At 45.6% G+C, this 18,918-nt stretch overlaps 1 protein-coding gene across 3 annotated transcripts in view; it reads right to left on the minus strand.

Moving 5' to 3' along the window:
- LOC135907588 (excitatory amino acid transporter 1-like) overlaps positions 1 to 18,918 on the minus strand; it is a 273,341-nt gene that overhangs the window by 105,122 nt on the left and 149,301 nt on the right. For all 3 annotated transcript variants that reach the window (XM_065439268.1, XM_065439269.1, XM_065439267.1), the window contains exon 6: positions 1,154 to 1,325. In XM_065439268.1, the coding sequence (XP_065295340.1) occupies positions 1,154 to 1,325 (172 nt within the window). The remainder of the gene's footprint in view (positions 1 to 1,153; positions 1,326 to 18,918) is intronic.

An 18,918-nucleotide genomic window follows, 5' to 3' on the forward strand; every position in this document is an offset into this window, starting at 1 on the left:
CACGTACATACTTTTGCTTTTGCTGGGAAAGAAAAAAAAATGAAACAATTTCTGTTAACCTCATTGCACATTCTCTTCTTTTTCGTTTCTCACGGCAGCAAACGGTCGGCGTTAATACTAGCATGACGTTTTTCTGTTGCCAGCTTTCACCGAGTGTCCCTCTCGTATAATTTATTGCTCTATGTCGTGGTTTTCACAAGTAAAACAATATAATTTAATGCAATTGTTAACATTAAGTGCTGAAAGGGGCAGCTGTCCGGAGATGTCTAGCATAGCAATGGTTTGTGACGCTGACTCAGACCCAGGAATTATACATTTCATTCAGTTTCTTTTTTTTTCGCCACCAAATGGAGTATCTACCTTAAACAATTGGACATTTCCGCTCTGAGGTAGGCCATGACGCACAACCAAAGACCATGAAGGGAAATAGCGAAATATCCCAAGACATGCTATGTCGAGCCGTGGCACCGAAGTAAATACCTTAGCTAAAAGTGCAAGCCCCGCACCCTCAGTGGATCGCTGATAATGTGTCGCGTGGTTTGAACCTTTGGTACGTGGAGAGGCGTTCCGCTTTTGTTTGCCACAAATTGCGCGGCTGGTGGCGCAGATGATGACGCCGACGCAGCCGTAGCAGTTGGGGGTCAACACTCGCACCGAGCAAGTAAAATAAATTTTAAAGAAGCAGGGGCCCATACTGCTATACGTAATAGTTCTGCGGAAACCCACAATGTGGAGGGAAGTAATTAATGAAGGGAAAATGAAATATCCACCCCATTATTACAATTGCTACAAAGGAAACCTTGTACAGCTTCCTCAAAAGAAAAGCCTCGCAGTCGAAGAAAAATTTGCTCTGGTCCGGGACGAATTCTTCTTCCACTGCGAGGCTTTTATTTTGGAGGAATCCGTATGGGTTTCCTTTGCAGTGTTGCTAAGATATGGTGGATATCTCGTTTCCCCCTACTACGATTATAAAGCAGGACTTCACCCCATTCTCGTATCTCCCGAAGCCTCGTGTAGGCGAGACGCATGCGCGAGTAGTGTTGACCAGAAATAGACCTAATCTTATTGTTTCAAATGCCATTATGTCGCCTTAAGCGCATGAGAATATGCATGATTCCGCGGTGGCAGAGCCTGTTGTGTGATGCGCACGAACCATGCCAGTAGCTGACTGATCCGCAGCAGCGCACTTGTGAAGCCCTCCAGGATGTCGAATACGATGTCTTCGTCGTCGCAGAACCGTTCTCCCAGGACGAGGCCAAACAGGAGGGAGAAGCTTATGAGCCCATAGCTGTTGAAGCCGGGGATAGCCTTCATAATACCAGGGCCTGCGTAAACATACCGGAAACCTGAACGGTTTAGACCACGTGGGTCACCTCACAATTCTAAATATAGTTTCAACTCAATTTTACAGTAACGTGGTAGACGCATAGCCGGAGCTAAAAAACAGCCACCTAAGTGACGTGGGACACAAAGCTTTCGATGTGTTAGTGGGTGTAGTTTACTGAATTGTGATACCGTTTTTATTGCGGAGTTATAAAGTTCGAAACTTGGTACGTGATCGAGTTCTTATTCTTTCAATTTTTCCAATTTTACCAGTGCTTGCCAAACATTGACGACATAAATAAAAGAATTACTTGCCGCGGACACTATTTGTGAATGTTTTTTTAATAAATTAAACAAATCTCACCAAATTCGCTGCAGTGATTGCAGAGAAAAAACAATTTCTGTGTTTCCGTGTACTTTTCTCCGTCCCCGAGCTAAAGCCTCTTCTTAGGATGAGGAATCAAATGCTAAACAGCAGATTTGCCTGTCGGAAGAGGCGTCTCCGCGAGGCTTCAGCGTTGAGACGTGCGCTAGCTGCGATTTTTTGGCGAATTCATGTGTTTTTCCAGGACTCCGTGGCGGCGACGAAATCGTAAGTTATTTGTGCATGCTTAGAGTTTGCTTCTGTTTTTGATTTGCCGATTTTATTGCCTTTAAATAATAATTTGGTATGTTTCTTTTCTCTCTTTCTTTTCGTATGCGCGGTTGTTTCGTGTATATTTGGTTTCGCATGATTGTCAGAGCGTCTTTTCGCGCCATGTGCTTTAACACGGGCAACCGGGTGGGACGCTAAGTTTTTACACCGCTTAAATATTAGCTTGGAAGCGGCAAGACTAATCGCAATTAGTGGTTTTACTGTGTGTTCTTTGGTATCGGGAACATTCCTCTCGTAGTAAAGTCAGAGTATGGCCCCGTGGTTGAACACCTGTGAAAACGTGTCGTAGCTTAAACACTGGCGAGAATAATGTTGCAACATTTAGAGCATTTAGATTCCGTGCTTATTGGTTTTTGAAAGAGGGCACGTGCTCTGCATTATTATAGTATTAAAGTATTTGCATAGTAAAAAGGCGTGCAATAAATAGAAAGAAAGCTGGGAAAGCATGCAGTGTGCTGGGGGTGCCTCAAGGCAGACGAGGGGACGGCCGAGAATGGAGATGCAATCGAGTGAATCCGCACAAACTGCCATGTCGATGCTAGGCTGAAGAAAAGTAGGCTTTCCAGGATGAGAATGTCAAACGCGTCGAAGAGCTCATAAACGAAGAGGTAATGGAAGGTAGTGGAAAAAAGACTTCAAGCAGCCGAGGCAAAGCTGAACAGGAACCCCATAGTGAACGAGAATGGTCGTGACAATTGCTCGAAGCCCGCCGACGTGAAAGGAGAGGGAATGTAAGCAAAGCACGTGGAATCCGTGCAATGGGAGAGGGGGTAGCTGGAAAGAAAGGCACCTACCTGGAGGCCACCACGCGGAAAAAGCAGGAGAGTAGGGGTCAATGCCCGTTGTCGAGTCCGAATCATGAGGAAGAGGACAAAGGAAAGTAGGGAGAGGTAGGAGAGAGTGAAATGGTGATTATCGCCGGCGACTCGATCCTGTTTAGACGCTCAGAAGCAAATGTGCAGAGGATGAAAGTTGATAAAAGGTTGGCGGTAGGGACATTTCCATGGTGGCTACTGGGTTCTATCATGGAGTGAGCAAAAGCAAAGCTCGCGGAAATTGCCCACATGCGCAACCTTGTCTTAGTAGAAGGTGGGCTAAATGACGTCCTTAGCAGCAAAGGGATCGGCCTTGCCTACCACTTGGCGAAGGGGGTAGACTACTTGCGCGAGCTGTGCCCTCAGGTGCAGATCGGGATGTGCACGGTGCCGGAGGTGCCTGTACGTGAGTCACATATAAAGAGCCGTAGTGGGTGCTAATGTGGTGATATGAAAATTGAGCCGACAGAAAAGTTTCGAGGTTGTCGACGTAAATGGGGAAGTGAGGAGGTGCGGTGGTTTTGAAGGAGACGGGATCGACTTCAATTATAGCCTTGGACGTGAGGTGGGCTGGCGACTGGCTGGTCGCACCGTTACTTTTTTAGGGGGCCCACTGGCGCTCCGGAGGCCACAGTATGTAGTAATGAAGAATGCCCCCTGGGACAACCTTAGAATAGTATCACCGTCAATAACAGAAAAATGAGGAAAACAAGAGTGGTCACCATCTAATAGGCTCCATCAACATGCAGGACGGCAGAAGAATGTTAAAGTGGGCAGAGATTGAGGAGAAGGTAAACAGAGAACCAATAGGGGTATATTCGGTAACAGGAACGCACCTTAGAGACTCGGAAGAGGTGCCAGTCATTGATAATTATGTTTGGGAAGGGTGCAACAGAATTAAGTCGGAAAGAAAGGGGGGGGGGTGAGTCGGAATGCTCATCTATGAGGGAGCCAAATTGAAAAGGATAAATTCAAAGTGTTAAGAGCATCTTTGGTTATCAGACACAATGAGTGGAAAATAACTTGGCTGGGCGTGACGTATTTGTGGACTGGAAATAAATGTACACAGGAGAATCAAGAGTTAATGGAATGAATAAGTGCTGATAGTAGGGTTTCGGAAATGATGCTAAAATTATCCTATCAGGAGACAGAATGTCCACATAGAGGATCTAGATGGCTAAACCGACAACAAAGGGAAGTAAATGCTACACCTTTGTGAGCAAAATAACCTCGTTATCGTAATACAGGGCCTAAGTGTGAAGGGCAGATCACGTAGGAAATTGGAAACCGGCAATCGACTATTGATCCCTGTATGATGACAGAAGCAGTTCATGATAAGTCGAGAGAAATGGCCATTGACGGGGAAGGGTATAGGAGCAGAGGGAGTGACCATAAACGCATCATCTTAAAAGGGGCAGTGTAGTTGGGGAAGAGAGAAAGGAGTGCCATATGCCAGTCTTTATTTGAACGCTGGACATATGACAAATATAGTCACAAGAGTCGAGAAAGAACTTGGCAAATGGCTAAATAAAGAGTGGGAATATAGTGAGCTTATGAGTGTAATAACGACAGAAATACGGAAAGAGAAACAACATGTAAGTTGGAAAGAAACTGAAAAGCTGCTGCAATAGGGACATATGAGAAGTGATCGCCGAACGACAGAAAGCATCGCGAGAATAGAGGTAGGCAAAGAAGGCACAGATGCCGCAGGATGAAGATATATATATATATATATATATATGTATACTGCCTGGTATTCATCTATCGTTTAAAGTTTTTCCACTGCTGTCACCAGACCTCCCTAACTTTTTGGTTCTAGTTCAGGATTCAGCCTCACGGGAACCAAGTCTAGTCCTGTGGTTGTGCGCTTAGGAATTTTCTCTTTGGCTTTGTTCCAGTTGAAATTTGTAAGCACCAGCTCCTTTTCCACGTGGGTCTCTTTCATGCTCTTTTTTTCTTCAAATATAACCTCGTCATTGCCTTGGAAAGATTCGGCTGGTATGTTTCGGATGTAATTTATTGCCGCTTCTCGTGCCAGTCTATTTTCATCTTGGTCTAGGATATGTTCTTGTATTGTTGTTGACTTCCTGCCTAATAATTTTAGGTGGTTCCCAAATATTCTAGGTGCGGCCTTCTTTTTCTCACGTATTTCTGACAAGCAACGTTCACTTTCACCTTTTCATTTTGCTTGCACCAGTATTTGAACCATAGGTTTTTTCTCCCGGTATATTTTCTAATTACTGGTTGCTTCATCCTGTGGCAGCTGCGCCTTCTTTGCCTGCCAGTGTTCTCGAGATGATTTCTGTCGTTCGGCGATCGCTTCTCGCATCTCCCTGATCCACCAGCGTTTCGGTTTGTTTTTTTCATTTCCAACAGACATGTTGTTTCTTTTGTTGTATTTCTGTCGTGACTACACTTAGAAGCTCAATATATTCTCACTCTTTACTCGGCTACTTGCCAAGTTCTTCCTCTACTCTAGTGACTACATTCTTTATTTGTTCAGCTTTTAAAATCTGACTGCCCATTTTGTACTCCTTGCTCTCTTTCCCAATACATATCCCATTTTCAAAATGATCTGTTTATGGTAACTACGTATGCTGCTATACCCTGCCTCGTCAAAGACCATTTCTCTCATCGTATCATGAATTACATCTGTCATAAGACAGTAATCAATGATCGATGGCCTGTTATCAACTTCGCACGTAATCTCCTCTTCACATTTAGGCCCTATATTCACGATAACGAGGTTATGTTGCTCACTAAGGTCAAGCATTGACTTCCCGTTGTTGTCGGTTTAGCCATATAAATCCTGCATTTGGGCATTCATGTACATGATAGGATAATTTCGGCATTATTGCCAAAACCCTTAATATCAGCACTTATGCGTTCCACTGCGTCTTTATTCTTCTCTGCGCAATTATTTCCGGTCCACAAATACGTCACGCCAAGCCAAGCTTTTTTCATGCATTGTAGCTGATAACCAAAGATGCTCTTCACATTTTCAATTTGCTCTTTTCTATTTGGCTCGCTAATGGTTGAGAATTACGAATCCATTTCCCTTTCTTTCGGGTTTAGTTCTCTTGTACCCTTCCCGAACATAATTCTCAATCACTGGCGGCTTTTCTGAGTCTCTAAGGTGCGTTTCTGTAACCACGTAGACCTATATTTGTTCTCTAGTTAACTGCTACTCAACCTCAGCCCACTTTTCCTTTCTTCTGACGCCCTGTATATTTATGTAGCCTATTGCAAGGCGAGCTCTCATTCTTGCTTTCCTCCTTTTCCCGTTGTTGAGGGCGATGCAATCCTGAGGTTCTCTTAGGGGACCCTCTTAGGATAGGATAGGAATGAACTTTATTTCTCCAACGTTCAGTGCTACTGGTGCCCGCGGCTAGTTGCCAGGCATCCATCGCCCGAGGAAAATCTTGCAAGATCTTCAGCAACGGCGCTGGCCCGCTGGACGGCCCACTCCTGATCTTCATTATTACCTACTCTGACCTTTTGAGTGTTCGTGGGCCCCCTAAAAAGCAACAGCGTGACCAGCGAGTCGCCAGCGCACTTCTCGTGCAAGCCTGTAATTGAAGTGGATCCCATCACGTTGAAAACCCCCACACTGACTCACTTCCCTCTTTACCTCGACATCCTCGAATCCTTTCTCTCGGCTCAATTTCCATATCGCCTCAATAGCAGCTACTAGGTTCTTTGTACGTCACTTTCACGTAGAGACACCTCCGGTGCCGTGATGACCAGGATCTGCACCTAAGAGGATAGTTCGCACAAGTCGTCCACCTCCTTCGCAAAGCGCTGGGCTAGTCATGTCCCTTTCTTGTTTAGTACGTCATTTGGCCCACCTGCTACAAAGACAAGTTTGCGCTGTGGTCATTTTCAGCGAGCTTTGCCTTTGCTCGCTCTATGAAAGAACCCAGTGTCTGCCCTGGAAATGTTCCTACCGCCACTCTTTCAGCGCCTTTCACCCTCTACAAAATTGCTTCTGAGCACCTAGCCAGGTTCGGGTCACCAGCGATTTAACCATTTCACTCTCTCCTACCTCTCCCTGCTTTCCTTTGTCTGCTTCCTCCTGATTCGGACTCGACAAGAGGCTTTGACCTCTGCTCTCCTACATTTCCAAGTGGCGGCCTCAAGGTAGGTGCAGCTGTTTCCAGCTAATCCCTAACAACGTTGCACGCATTCCACGTACTTTGCTGGCACTCCCTCTCCTGTCACGTCGAGGGACTGCGTTCCATTTTCACCACCGTTCTCGTTTCCAAAGGCGGCCCTCTTCAGCTTTTCGTCGGATGCTTCAAATTTTTCTTGCACAACTCTCCATGCATAACGATCCCTATTTAGCTCACTTTGGAGCTCTTCATCATGTTTGACAATCTCTCCTGAAAAGCCTCCATTTTCTTCAGCCTAGCATAGACATGACAGTGCCGATTGACTCGACAGTCTCATCCATCCCCTCTTCTGCCTTGTGGGACCCCCCGCATGCTGCACGCTCTCCCCGCTTTCTCGCCGTGTATTGCATAGTTTTTTAAATGCAAATACTATTGTACTATAATACTTTAATAATGCAAAGCACGTGCATTCCATAAAAAGCCGATAGGCACAGGATCTAAATCCTTGGAATGTCTTAAAGTATTTCTCAACAATATTTTAAAAGCAATCAACGCCCCACAGATATGAAGTATGCTACGTTTTCGCACTTGTTCAACCACGCTGCCATGCTCTTACTTTCGTACCCAAGCAGTAAAACCACTAATAGCTATTAGTCTTGCCACTTCCAAGCTAGCATTTAAATGCTATAAAGAGTTAGCGTCCCATCCGGTTGCACGTATTGAAGCATGTGGCGCGAAAGGACGAAAGAGAAATGTACACCAAGCACACCCGCGCACACGAAAAAAGGAGGGAGAGAAAAATAGAAAAGTACCCAATTATCATTTAGAGGCACAAAATCAGCAAATCAAAAACAGGAGCAAGCTCAAAGCATGCACTAAAAACATGATTTCGTCGCCGCTGCGGAGCGGTCAACAGCACGTCAATTTGCTACAAAATATCACGCCACCCTTGAAAGTCAGTGCAAAGCAACAGCGCGACCAGTAAGTCACCAGCCCACTTCTCGTGCAAGCCTGTAATTGAAGTAGCTCCCGTCCCGTTACCGTCCGAGCAGAACAGAGTTTGTACTTGTTAGTGACATATCGTATCTACTAGAAGAGTCGACTGTTGGGCTAGTTGGTCGTCCATATTCGAAGTAGTAGCTTAGCGCAAATAAAACCACGGACACAAGGAAGACAGACAAGGACAAGCGCTTGTCCTTGTCTGTCTTCCTTGTGTCCGTGGTTTTATTTGCGCTAAGCTACTACTTCAAATATCGTGTCTAGTTCGGCAAGTTTCACGGTACGATGTATAGGTAGATGGATGAATTTTATGAGCGTCCCCTTTGGAACGGGGTGGTGGGCCTACCTAGGGTGAAAAAGAAAAAAAAAACCTATGAACTTCCACACCCAAATTTTCCGATCCCATATTGCTTACTTTGCTTTTGTACGTCTCCGTTTTTTGTAGTTTCCCTACTTCTCTTCCACCAATCTTCCAATCGCCTCTTACTAATCTCTATTTCGGACATGTTTACTTTTCCACTGATCTCGTTGAACCTAAGGGCTTCATGGAGGCCAGTGGTGCATAAATCGACTGCTGTGCATATGTCTTCACATTCTTATAAAACATGCTCCATCGTTTCCTAGCTTTACCATAGCAAGCGCATGCTTCTTCCTTTTTGTATCTCGCTCTATAGGTTCGTGTTCTAAGGCATCCCGATCCCGCATCGAAAAGTAATGAGCTTCCCTTTGAGTTATCATAAATGGTTGCTATCCTGTTTTCGTTCTTTCCTCTTAAGTAGTTACTCATGGCAGATTTCTTCTCCGTTGCCGTCACCTTTGAGATTATTTCAGCCTCTCTGACTTTCCGCTTGACGTTTTTTCTTGCTGTGTTGCCCACCCTACATGCCACATACTTGCTGGTAAGCTTCCTAGTTCTTTTCCTCCACTGTGAATCAATGTTTTTCCTGTGCAGGTACCTCAACACTCGCCCAGCCCATTTACTTTCTTCCATAATCCTCAGTCGTTCTTTATAATCAATTTTACTGCGAGCTTCCCTCACTTCAAAACTAGTCCAGCCCATATCACCCTGCACAGCTTCATTTGTAGTCTTCCCGTGAGCGCCCAATCCGAGGCGGCCCACAGACCTCTGGTTCCCGTCGAGTCCTGACTGTACCCCTGATTTAAAGCAAACAACCGCATTTCCAAAAGTAGGTCCTGGAACAATTACACCTTTCCACATACCCCGGAGCACCTCGTACCTATTGTATCCCCATAGCGCTCTGTGCTTCATTATGGCTGCATTTCTCTTCCTCGTCACGGTTATTGTTTTTTCTTGTGTTTCCATGTATCCATTGCCTTCGTTTATCCATATACCAAGATATTTATATTCTCTTACCCGATGTATTTCCTGGCCCTGTGTTGCCAATGTCTTTGCTGTGTTTTCATTGAATACCGTAGCACCTGATTTTCTAACACTAAATTTTAAACCTAAATTGTTGCCTTCCTGTCCACAGGTATTAACCAGACGTTGCGAATCAGTTTGCTTGTTATCTAGCAACACAATGTCGTCCGCCAAAGATTACCCTGGAAGCTGCTGCTCTACTACTGGACCCGCCTGTTTGTATGAGATGTTGACACGTGTACTTATCTTTATCGGGTGACCACGTTTCGCCACCTAACAAATATTATCGCACAGCGCGGGACGCGCCTGCATGTATCCGAAGTTTCGGGAAAATTATCGATCCTTCTATACGCTATCTGTTGTCGCCGAACCTTGTGTTATCTGATTTCATCGCGCGACGCGAATGGTGTAGAACTTTGTGGAAGGCACGTGGGTCCCGACGATTAGTATGGAACATTCGACGACTGCTGTATAAAAGCCGACGAACTTGACCCGCTGATCAGATTTTAGATGATCGCCGACCGCGTTCGCCGCTATCATTGTGCTATAAGTGTAGCCTGTTTTTGTGGGCACAGGTTCGCCCAATAAAAGCTAGTTTTGTCTTTCACAGTATTGCTACTGTGTTCTTCAACGTCACCACCACGTGACAATATTAAACCCGATATTGCTTCCTTCTAAGCCCTCTCGATCTTCACCATGTACATCATAAACAGCTTTGGGGACCTTGTTGATATCAAATTTCACCTCACTCCACATCCCTTCCCATTAAACGCAAACAGTATTTTCTAGGTGAATCATTCTCAAAAGCTACAAAAGGTACACAAGCGCGCTTCAGCGCCTCTAGCGGTGCCGAGAAATTTCATCGCTCATCACGCCTATCCCCCTCACGCACAGCGCAGATACGCCGCCCATCACTCTACCCCCTTCTAGCCACCATAGTACTTGCTTGGGGGGGTCCAGCGTGAGATTCCAGTGAAGATTTTTTATGGTAAAAAATCAATGCCCTTCCATTCAGTGAAGAAGGATTACCGGCGAAGCTGTGTGGCCCCTTAATGGTGAACTGTACTTCTGCCGCCGGTCGGCCCGCCATTGTTATCATTGTTATCATGGTCGGCCCGGAATTGTTATTGCACTATCTCCGGGATCGGGCCACATATGGGGAGTGCCTAACGCCTGCTTCACCTCCGCCGTGGGTCGAACTGGTAATGCACTAATTTCTAGAGTGGACCACGTGTGGGGAATGCTTAACGCCTTCTTAACCTCCACCACGGGTCGGCCCGGCAACGCACTATCTCCGGGATCAGCCCACGTATGGGGAGTGCCTAACGCCTGCTTCACCCCTGAGGCGCGTCGGCCCAGCATTGCACTATCTTCAGCATCGGCCCACGTATGGGGAGTGCTTAACGGCTGCTTCACCTCTGACGCGGTTCGGGCCGGTATTGCACTATCTTCGGGAACGGCGCACGCACGGGAAGTACATTACGCCTGCTTCACCTCTGCTGTGGGTCGGCCCAGCATCGCACTATATCCGGGATCGACCCAATTATGAGGAGTGCTTAGGGCCCAAACATGGTCAATCAGCCCGTCCGTTCCGCCCTCGTCCGCCCGCGTGCTGATGGCTCTCTAGTAAAGAGCGACGAGCGGTCGCACCTTTCCCGTCCGCACGCCTGCTCATCTCTCATTGGCTAATCCGAGGCGGACGGTGTCAGCTCTCGTCACAGCAAACATGGCGCGTGCTCGAAGCGAAGCGGGTACGCAAGGCCTTAGCTACAGCCGCGTCAGAAACAACCTATTTTTTCTGTTGTTTTTAATTTTTACTGGAGTTAGCTGGCACCCATGCAGATAGTCATCGAAAGCAGCAAGCCGGTGTACCCTTCCATACCTCATTAGTGTGTGCGATCGCCAACAGAAATAGACGGAGAGCAGGAAGCATGTGCTGTGTTTACGAAAGCGTCGAAAGAAATATTTGAAGCCGTCGACTTCGTCATTTCAAGTGCCATGCTTCGCGTGTGCGTCGCAGACGAGAACTCCATCACATGCATGTGCATTCTGAGCAGCACACATGTTCAAGGTGTGACGAAATAAGTAGCGTCCATTTAGCGCACCAAGCGAACACGATTGGTTTATGTTCTGTGTATGCGGATCGTTGCCGCGAAGTGGTGAAAGCCAGCCCTTCGCAACTTTCAGAAGTAATGATGCGATCAGTAGCGATAACTTTTTATCGCTTCGTTATCGCTGCCATTCCGCGTGCGCTATACTGCGTGTGAGCCCTTTTGCTGGCTGCGATGCGCCGGGGTGACGGCGACGTTCGAGCTGTGTTCTTGCTGTTATGAAGTGCGTTTGTAAGTTACGAACCGTGATATATATGTGCGATGTGTTGCAGCATTGCTGGGTGTAGAAGTGGTCGTACTACGCGATGTTCGGGTGCTCAGAAGTAAACTGAGCATAAGTGTTGCCGATTGCATTTTCTTATGTAGTACCCCGATAGAGATGCCTTATCACACCGGCATTTTCTGCTTCGTACATCTATCGTCTGTTTTAAAAGTTATTACTGCACGGTTCAAGATGCTTCTGTTGGTGGGGGGAAATTAGGGAACATCATAATAATTCCATACGTCAAGACCTTTCAGTACTGTCGTGAAATGTGGACGCGCTTGAGAGCGCTAATGTCATATGAATGCAAATTTCGGGCAGCCTTGCTTTTTATCATGTGGAGATTGGTGTGAATAGCAAGGTTTCTAGATTTCATGAAGTAAATTGCTTTATATTTTGTGATGCAAGCGGTTTACATACCCAAAAATCCTAACTGCTTGTTTTTGGCTGGTGACTAAGCACAGAGTCTGAAGGTACCAGTGGCATGGTAGATGAATATGTTATAGGTAAAAACTGGATACTTCGTTCTTATTAAGTACAAATTTTACGTTTGGTGACAAAAAGCAATGTTAATGTAAAAATTAACACGTCAGACAAGCACTAAGAAGTAATGGCTAGCTATGGTCGTGTTACTAATGCAGGGAGGATTGGGTAGGCGAACGTTTGCCGTTACTTTGTATATCCAGCCTATTTGATTATCTGGTTCGTGTCACCTGTTTTGGCACAAGCCTTCAGTTTAAAACGAATAATAGCACAAGTACCAGCATTATGTGCCTGATAAGTGCTTTCATTTCTTTCCGCATGTTCATTCTCCCAACAGTTATTAGCAAATAATGTGCATTAAATTGACTTCGGCTTGCAAAGTATGTCCATTTAGTGTTCTTCCGGTGCACTTTCATCCGCCAGTAATCTTACTACTACCTATCATTCATGGGTGTAGGATGTTGAACGCTTTATGTGGCTATCTCACTGCGCTTTATTTTGTACAGGCCGCGGTTCCACTCATTAACTGAACCGTTTTCAGCTGCGCTGCCAGACTATGGAAAGGGGGGCCTCGCCTCTTGTCATTCTGTAGCATGTTCATGGCCACATTGCATTGCCCCTGAGAAGGCAGCTGCTATCACAATTTAAAAGGCGCCTATTGGCTGCAGTGGGTTTATCCTGAACACAAATTTTCTCAGTTATGTCAGCGTTAGTTATGTGATCGAAGCCAGCCAATGAGGACGAACTGCTGGCAAAATTTTCAAGTGACTCTGCAGGCAGAGTGTCTGCTCCCTGTATTATGTTACCCACATTGCTTTGTCAGTGTGCTGAATTTTTCTTAAGATAAGATATTGTGAAACCATCAATTTTAGGTCCATATAATGGTCACTTCTTTATTTTATCATATTCTGGACATGACACCCAGGTCTAGCTTAGATTAGCAGCATCAGCTTAACTTATGCACGGAGTTGAGTTGCTGCATGTGAGAAAAAAATTATTGCATAGCTAATAGGAATTACACTGGTACGAAAAAAAATGTTTGTCTTTATGGCTTGCATAAGTGGTGCTGTCCATTTGATGCACACAGTAACACGTAAACACAAATGCTTTTGTACCTTGCATTTACGTAGATCTGTGTGTGACTAAAACAGCATAACTTCGAATGTAAAGGCATGTTGCACCAACTATACCGAATTAAAGATGTTCTATGTGGTATTCAGCTGATCGTATTGAAATTTTATCACATGGTGCAGCTACAGGATTTCTTACTTGTATGTAAACCAATTTAGGAACTGTATAAACTGCACGTGAGAATGCATATTTTAGGTCATTGCAGTACCTGAGGTAGCAGCTTTTTATTTAGCTTTTGCCGTAGCTTATTAAAGGGATCTTGTTGATTATGCCATTCAAACAACTGATATAAAGGTTTGTGTTTAGTATACCAGCAGTGAAATACTGAATGCAGCTGCAATTCTTCGTATACTAGTGAGATGAATTCCACTGTTCATTGTTCTGTCACGCGTTGTTCTTCAGTGACACATGGTGACTGCATCTGGCGTCATCAGTTCTAGGCTCATTTTCACATGGGCCTTTCGGTAAAGTGAAATCCGCCTCTTCAACAGTCAGTTTAGTGGAAAGCCACCAATGAACCAATAGCTAGCTCAAAGACCAATTGCTTTTCACCAATCGCGTAGTGTGCGCAAACTATGTGTGATACATCCCTTCAGCTACACCAGTAATCACACAGCCAAACCTGCCACATATAGTTAAGGCATTGATATAGGCAGGGGAAGATGTTGCACGTATGAAACAGTTCCTCATCCCTTCAAATGTGAATGATTCACACCTTTGCGAGCATATCGGTCACAACCATCCGGCAGCACTTGTGCTATCACAAATGCAAACAAGTAGAATAGTGCCACCATCCCAGCTGGTTTGTCATGATTACCTTGCCTACAAGTTTCTCGTTTGTATTGGATAAACTTCCTATTTTGTGAATTAACAGCTTTCACAACATTTACAGCCCTAATGAAGGCACAGCACGGATAACAGTACTGAAGGAAGTATATTCAAGTAGAGCAGAGAACTTATGGGTGAGTTCAAAAGTATACAGGTAAAACTATGTCGAACAAACTATTTTCAAATTCGAATATATATCACCGGCAATGAATGCACATTCAAAACATGCAATAAGTGCCATGTGTGAAAGATTCAGACGTGATGCCAAAAACCTGTTGGCCTTTTGAATATTGACACAAAGAAAAATTCCAGTCTGTACTTCTGTGTCGGAGGGTCGAATATCAAAGGACAGGTGCAAAACCGATTTTGTATATAGCAGTCCCTTATGAAAGTGCTACTAAAGTTGTGCCAAACAGCTGTGTGCAAAACTTTGGACAAGGTAGCATATGGATGTCTAACACATTAAAAATCTTTTCCATTGAACATTCTGAGCTCTAAATGTGAAATGCCTTCGGTTTACAGCTACAAATGGCGCATATAAATATTTGACCTGTACCACAAAGAGCTTATGTGACAGAAAAATGTGTACACCTTAGTGTTATGTTGCTTTTCATGGTGTCTCAGTTTACTTAATACAGTTTTGAATTTATAGATTGCTTCGCATGTTTATGGCTAAACCCACAGAAAACTACTTGCATTGTGACTGCGAGGTCACACCACGAGAATTTGTGTGGTATCCTTCCTGTCCATCGATGTGACCTTGCACTATAAATGCAAAATGTCACACCTGCAAAGCTGTGTATCCACCCTTACATTTCAAACGCTTTTTTGAATGCTCAGCAGTTATGCTTATAAGCACGTTCTGAGAGCAAATCTACACCACCTTAATTTAAGCGCAATGTAAAGGGATGTTTGTGCATAGCCAAGCTGTTCTAGCGTGCCTGAAGGAATACAGCATTGTCAAGTGGCACCGTATATTTCAAGCATAACAGCGAACGACTAGTAAACAAAGCAGCTGATAATAATAAGCTGACCCATATGTAGGAGCATTATATTATCTAACCCACATGCAAAGTTGCTTCCAGTGTACTGAATAACCACAGCTTTGATTTGCCAACTTATATTACTGCATACAAACAACGCTGAGACAAGGTCTGTACAATGGTGAGCAATGCGTCAAGAAATTAAAGATTACTTGTGATGTGTGCATTTGAATAGTAGATGCGAATGCATACCCAATTCACCAGTATGCATGCATTCTTGTGGAGCAATCTTACACTTGGCACTGCGGCCTCTTGACTGCCAATTTTTGTGCTCTCACAGTGCTAATGGGGTATCATTCATTTGGCTACTCGAATAGTGAATAGGTAATGGAGCACAACAATCTTTCAGTTTCACGCAGACCACCTTATGTATTATTCACAAAACCTAACATAAGGAACTATTCGATGGTTTGTTATGCAAAAAAATTACAATAAATGTTTCCTCACTTTTTGCGTGGCCCTGTCTTCCGCCATATGTGCTTTCATTTCATTGTCATGTGCATGTTAAAACAGCAAGAATTAAGAAACACAAACACAAAACTACTAACTACATCAACCTTTTCACACCACGAGAGGTCACTGAACTCACTGCTAAGCCACACTTGATAATCTCGGTTTGCTTTCTAATTAATACAGGCACTGGCCAGCTGTTTATGTTGTGCTATGCCTTTTTCATTTTCCTAAAATACGACTGTGCATCAGTGTTGCAACTTCACGTGTGTTTTCAAAGTGCGCGCACATTTTATCACCTCATCTGGCGATCCTTCAGAGTTCGGACTATCTACTAACACGTGCTCCTTCCTATCTTGCTGCCACTCGGCAGCTTATAAATATGCTCTACAGCTTTGAATAAACGTTCATTTTACTCTACAGACTACGCTGATTCTTCACTGGTCTGGCGTCACTGCAAGCCCGCCATGGCTATGCTACAGTGGCGACGAGGATGGACATCGCCCATGCAGTGAAAGTCAACACTGAACCGTAACCCACGCAGAACCGAGAACCCAAGGCAATCATGGCTCACCACCTTCCGGACTTCGAAGAAGGCAAAGGTAAGTGGAAGCCGTATCTTACTAAAGTAGAAGCATACTTCGAAGCGAACGCAATTGAAGATTCGGCTAATAAAAGAGCATTGCTGGTTGCTGCGGTAAATACGCATACGATCCAAGTGCTGGCAGGGAAGGTGGCTCCACGTAAGCCAAATGCGTTGACGTATGAAGAAGTCGGCGAAGTTTTCAGTGAGCACTACAGCCCCAAGAGGCACGGAATCACTGAAAGCTACAAGTTCTTCAGTCGTTGTCATGCGGAGGGCGAGCTGATTAATGAATTCCTGGTAGACATTCGCCTAATAGCTGACAATTGCAATTTTGGCAGTGCTTTGGATCGCATGCTACGAGATCGCATTGTGGTGGTATACGGTCTGCTGCCCTGCAGACGCAGCTACTGGCAAAGCAGGAATTAATCCTGCAAAACGCTGAAGCGATGGCCCTTGCAGCTGAGGCTGCGGATAGTGATGTAAAACGCATGATCGGACCGGCAACGACACCCGTGTTAAAAGTACAGGCGTATCAGAAAGAAAGTCTGCTGGATGAAAGGAGGAATGCCGCACGTCAAGAATGCGCAAGGTGCGGTAGTGCAAAACATAATGACGCAGGTTGCCCCTGGTCTAACGCTCGCTGTTATCGGTGTGGGCGGCGTGGTCACCTTGCAAGTAAATGTCGAAGTCGCAGGGGTCGTGAACAAGGCATGGCAAGGACGGCACAAACTAACACCCTCTTGGGGACGGAAGCCTCAGCAGACGAGGAACACGAAGCCGCTCACATTTGGACTTGGCTATCACAACGAAAATGCTGTCTGGAACCGCCGATCCGGCGAACATTTGCTTGGTGCGGTGTGCACCTGAGCAAGGATGTCGACAGCAGGTCGCCCGTTTGTATCATCCCGCGTCAACTGTACTATAAGCACCGCGAGCAATGGCAGAAATTGAAACCATCCAGTCTGAATTTATCCTGCTACACAGGACGCCTTCCAGTACTTGGACAGCTTGCGCTCCAGATTGTTCATAAAGGGGTGACAGTGGAGTGTGCGCTAACCATGTTGGACTGTATTGGACCAAGCCTCTGCGGTCGCGATTTAATCCAGCAGCTGAACAGCGCAAGTGCTCCGGTGGTTCGTTTTGTAGAGGACTCAGCGTCAACAAAAGAATCCAACGAAACCAGCGTGAACATCATATTCAATGACTACAACGACGTGTTCTTCGAGGGACTGGGGCTAATCAAGGGTCCTCCAGCCAGTTTGCACATGAAGGAAGGCGCCGTACTCAAGTTATGTAAAGCCAGACCCATTCCATACGCGCTACGCGAGCGAGTGTCACTTGAACTAGACTGTTTAGTTTCTCTAGGCGGGCTGTCGCCGGTGGCATTCAGAATGGGCTACGCCCTAGCCATAGTGCTTAAGAAAGATGGCGCAGTAAGAATCTGCGGCGATTTCAAGGCCACTGTAAATCCAGCGTGTGCAACTGAGCAATACCAATTGCGAATCATTGAGGATATGTTTGCCCAACTACACGATGGGGACTATTTCAGCACTCTGGATTTGCGGGATGCACACAATCAAGTGGCGATAAACGATAACGTGAAGAAAGTTTGCGTCATTAATACGACAAAAGGGCTATTTTGCTACAACAGACTTCCTTGCGGTATAGCCTCTGCGACCTCGATATTCCAAAGAAAAGGCGATGAGGTATTGGGTGGCCTTCCAGGAGCGCAGGCGTATCTTGACAATGTGCTCACTTCCGAAAGAGTGAGTGACAGCGGCGAAAGGCTGAAAAACGTCTTGGAGCGCTTCCGAGAGCACGGTGTAAAGCGAAGGTTCGATAAGCGCAATTTGCGCAGCCCAGCAGTAACTTATCTAGGGCATCGCATTGATAGTGATGGGCTTCATCCGACAGAGAAAAACCTTGACGCTATCATGCAGGCACTGAGCCCCTGTAATGTCAGTGAGCTACGTTCGTTTTTGGGTTTGATTACTTTTTACGCGAGGTTTCTCCCGAACATGTCAACCACACTTGGTCCCTTGTATCATGTGCTTAAAAAAAATTCAAGTTCGCAATGGAAACAGCCTCAAGAGCTCGCGTTTGATTTTGCCAAGCAAAGCCTTAAAACAGCCAAGGTTCTCGTTCATTTTGATTCTTCGAAGGAACTTAAACTTGAATGTGAGGCGTCTCCGTATGGTTTGGGAGCTGTCTTGTTTCACACAACCGGTAACGTTCACAGGCCCTTTGGTTTCCGCTCACGAACATTAACGCAGGCTGAGCGCAACTACTCGCAGCTCGAGCGAGAGGCACTGGTACTGACATTCGGCGTCACGAAATTCCTTGACTACCTTCTAGGTCGGGTCGGGAATCAAGATGACTGGCTGCCACTACCTGCAAGTGATGTGTTGCCCGTAATTATGAGCATACACAAGTGGACGCTCAGCCATGTGAAGGCGACGTCGGGAGCGAGAATGGTGACCCTGGAAACATCGGACGGAGTCGTCCAGAGGCACGTAGACCAGGTCCGCCCGCGACAAGAAGCACCAGCAGATAAACCGACAGTAACTACAACCACCACAAAGCGCAGTGAGCCAGACCAAGCAACACAACTACAGCACTCGGAAACGGTGAACCCGGATGTAGGCATAACTGCGCCGCGCATTCCAAATTGCACCAGTTCTCCAGATTTTGCGGCACCAGATATGCCGGTGGCACCGATGCATACGGGTGTCGCCCAAA

This window comes from Dermacentor albipictus, chromosome 1 (assembly GCF_038994185.2).
Source record: "Dermacentor albipictus isolate Rhodes 1998 colony chromosome 1, USDA_Dalb.pri_finalv2, whole genome shotgun sequence".
Taxonomy (NCBI): Eukaryota; Metazoa; Arthropoda; class Arachnida; order Ixodida; family Ixodidae; genus Dermacentor; species Dermacentor albipictus.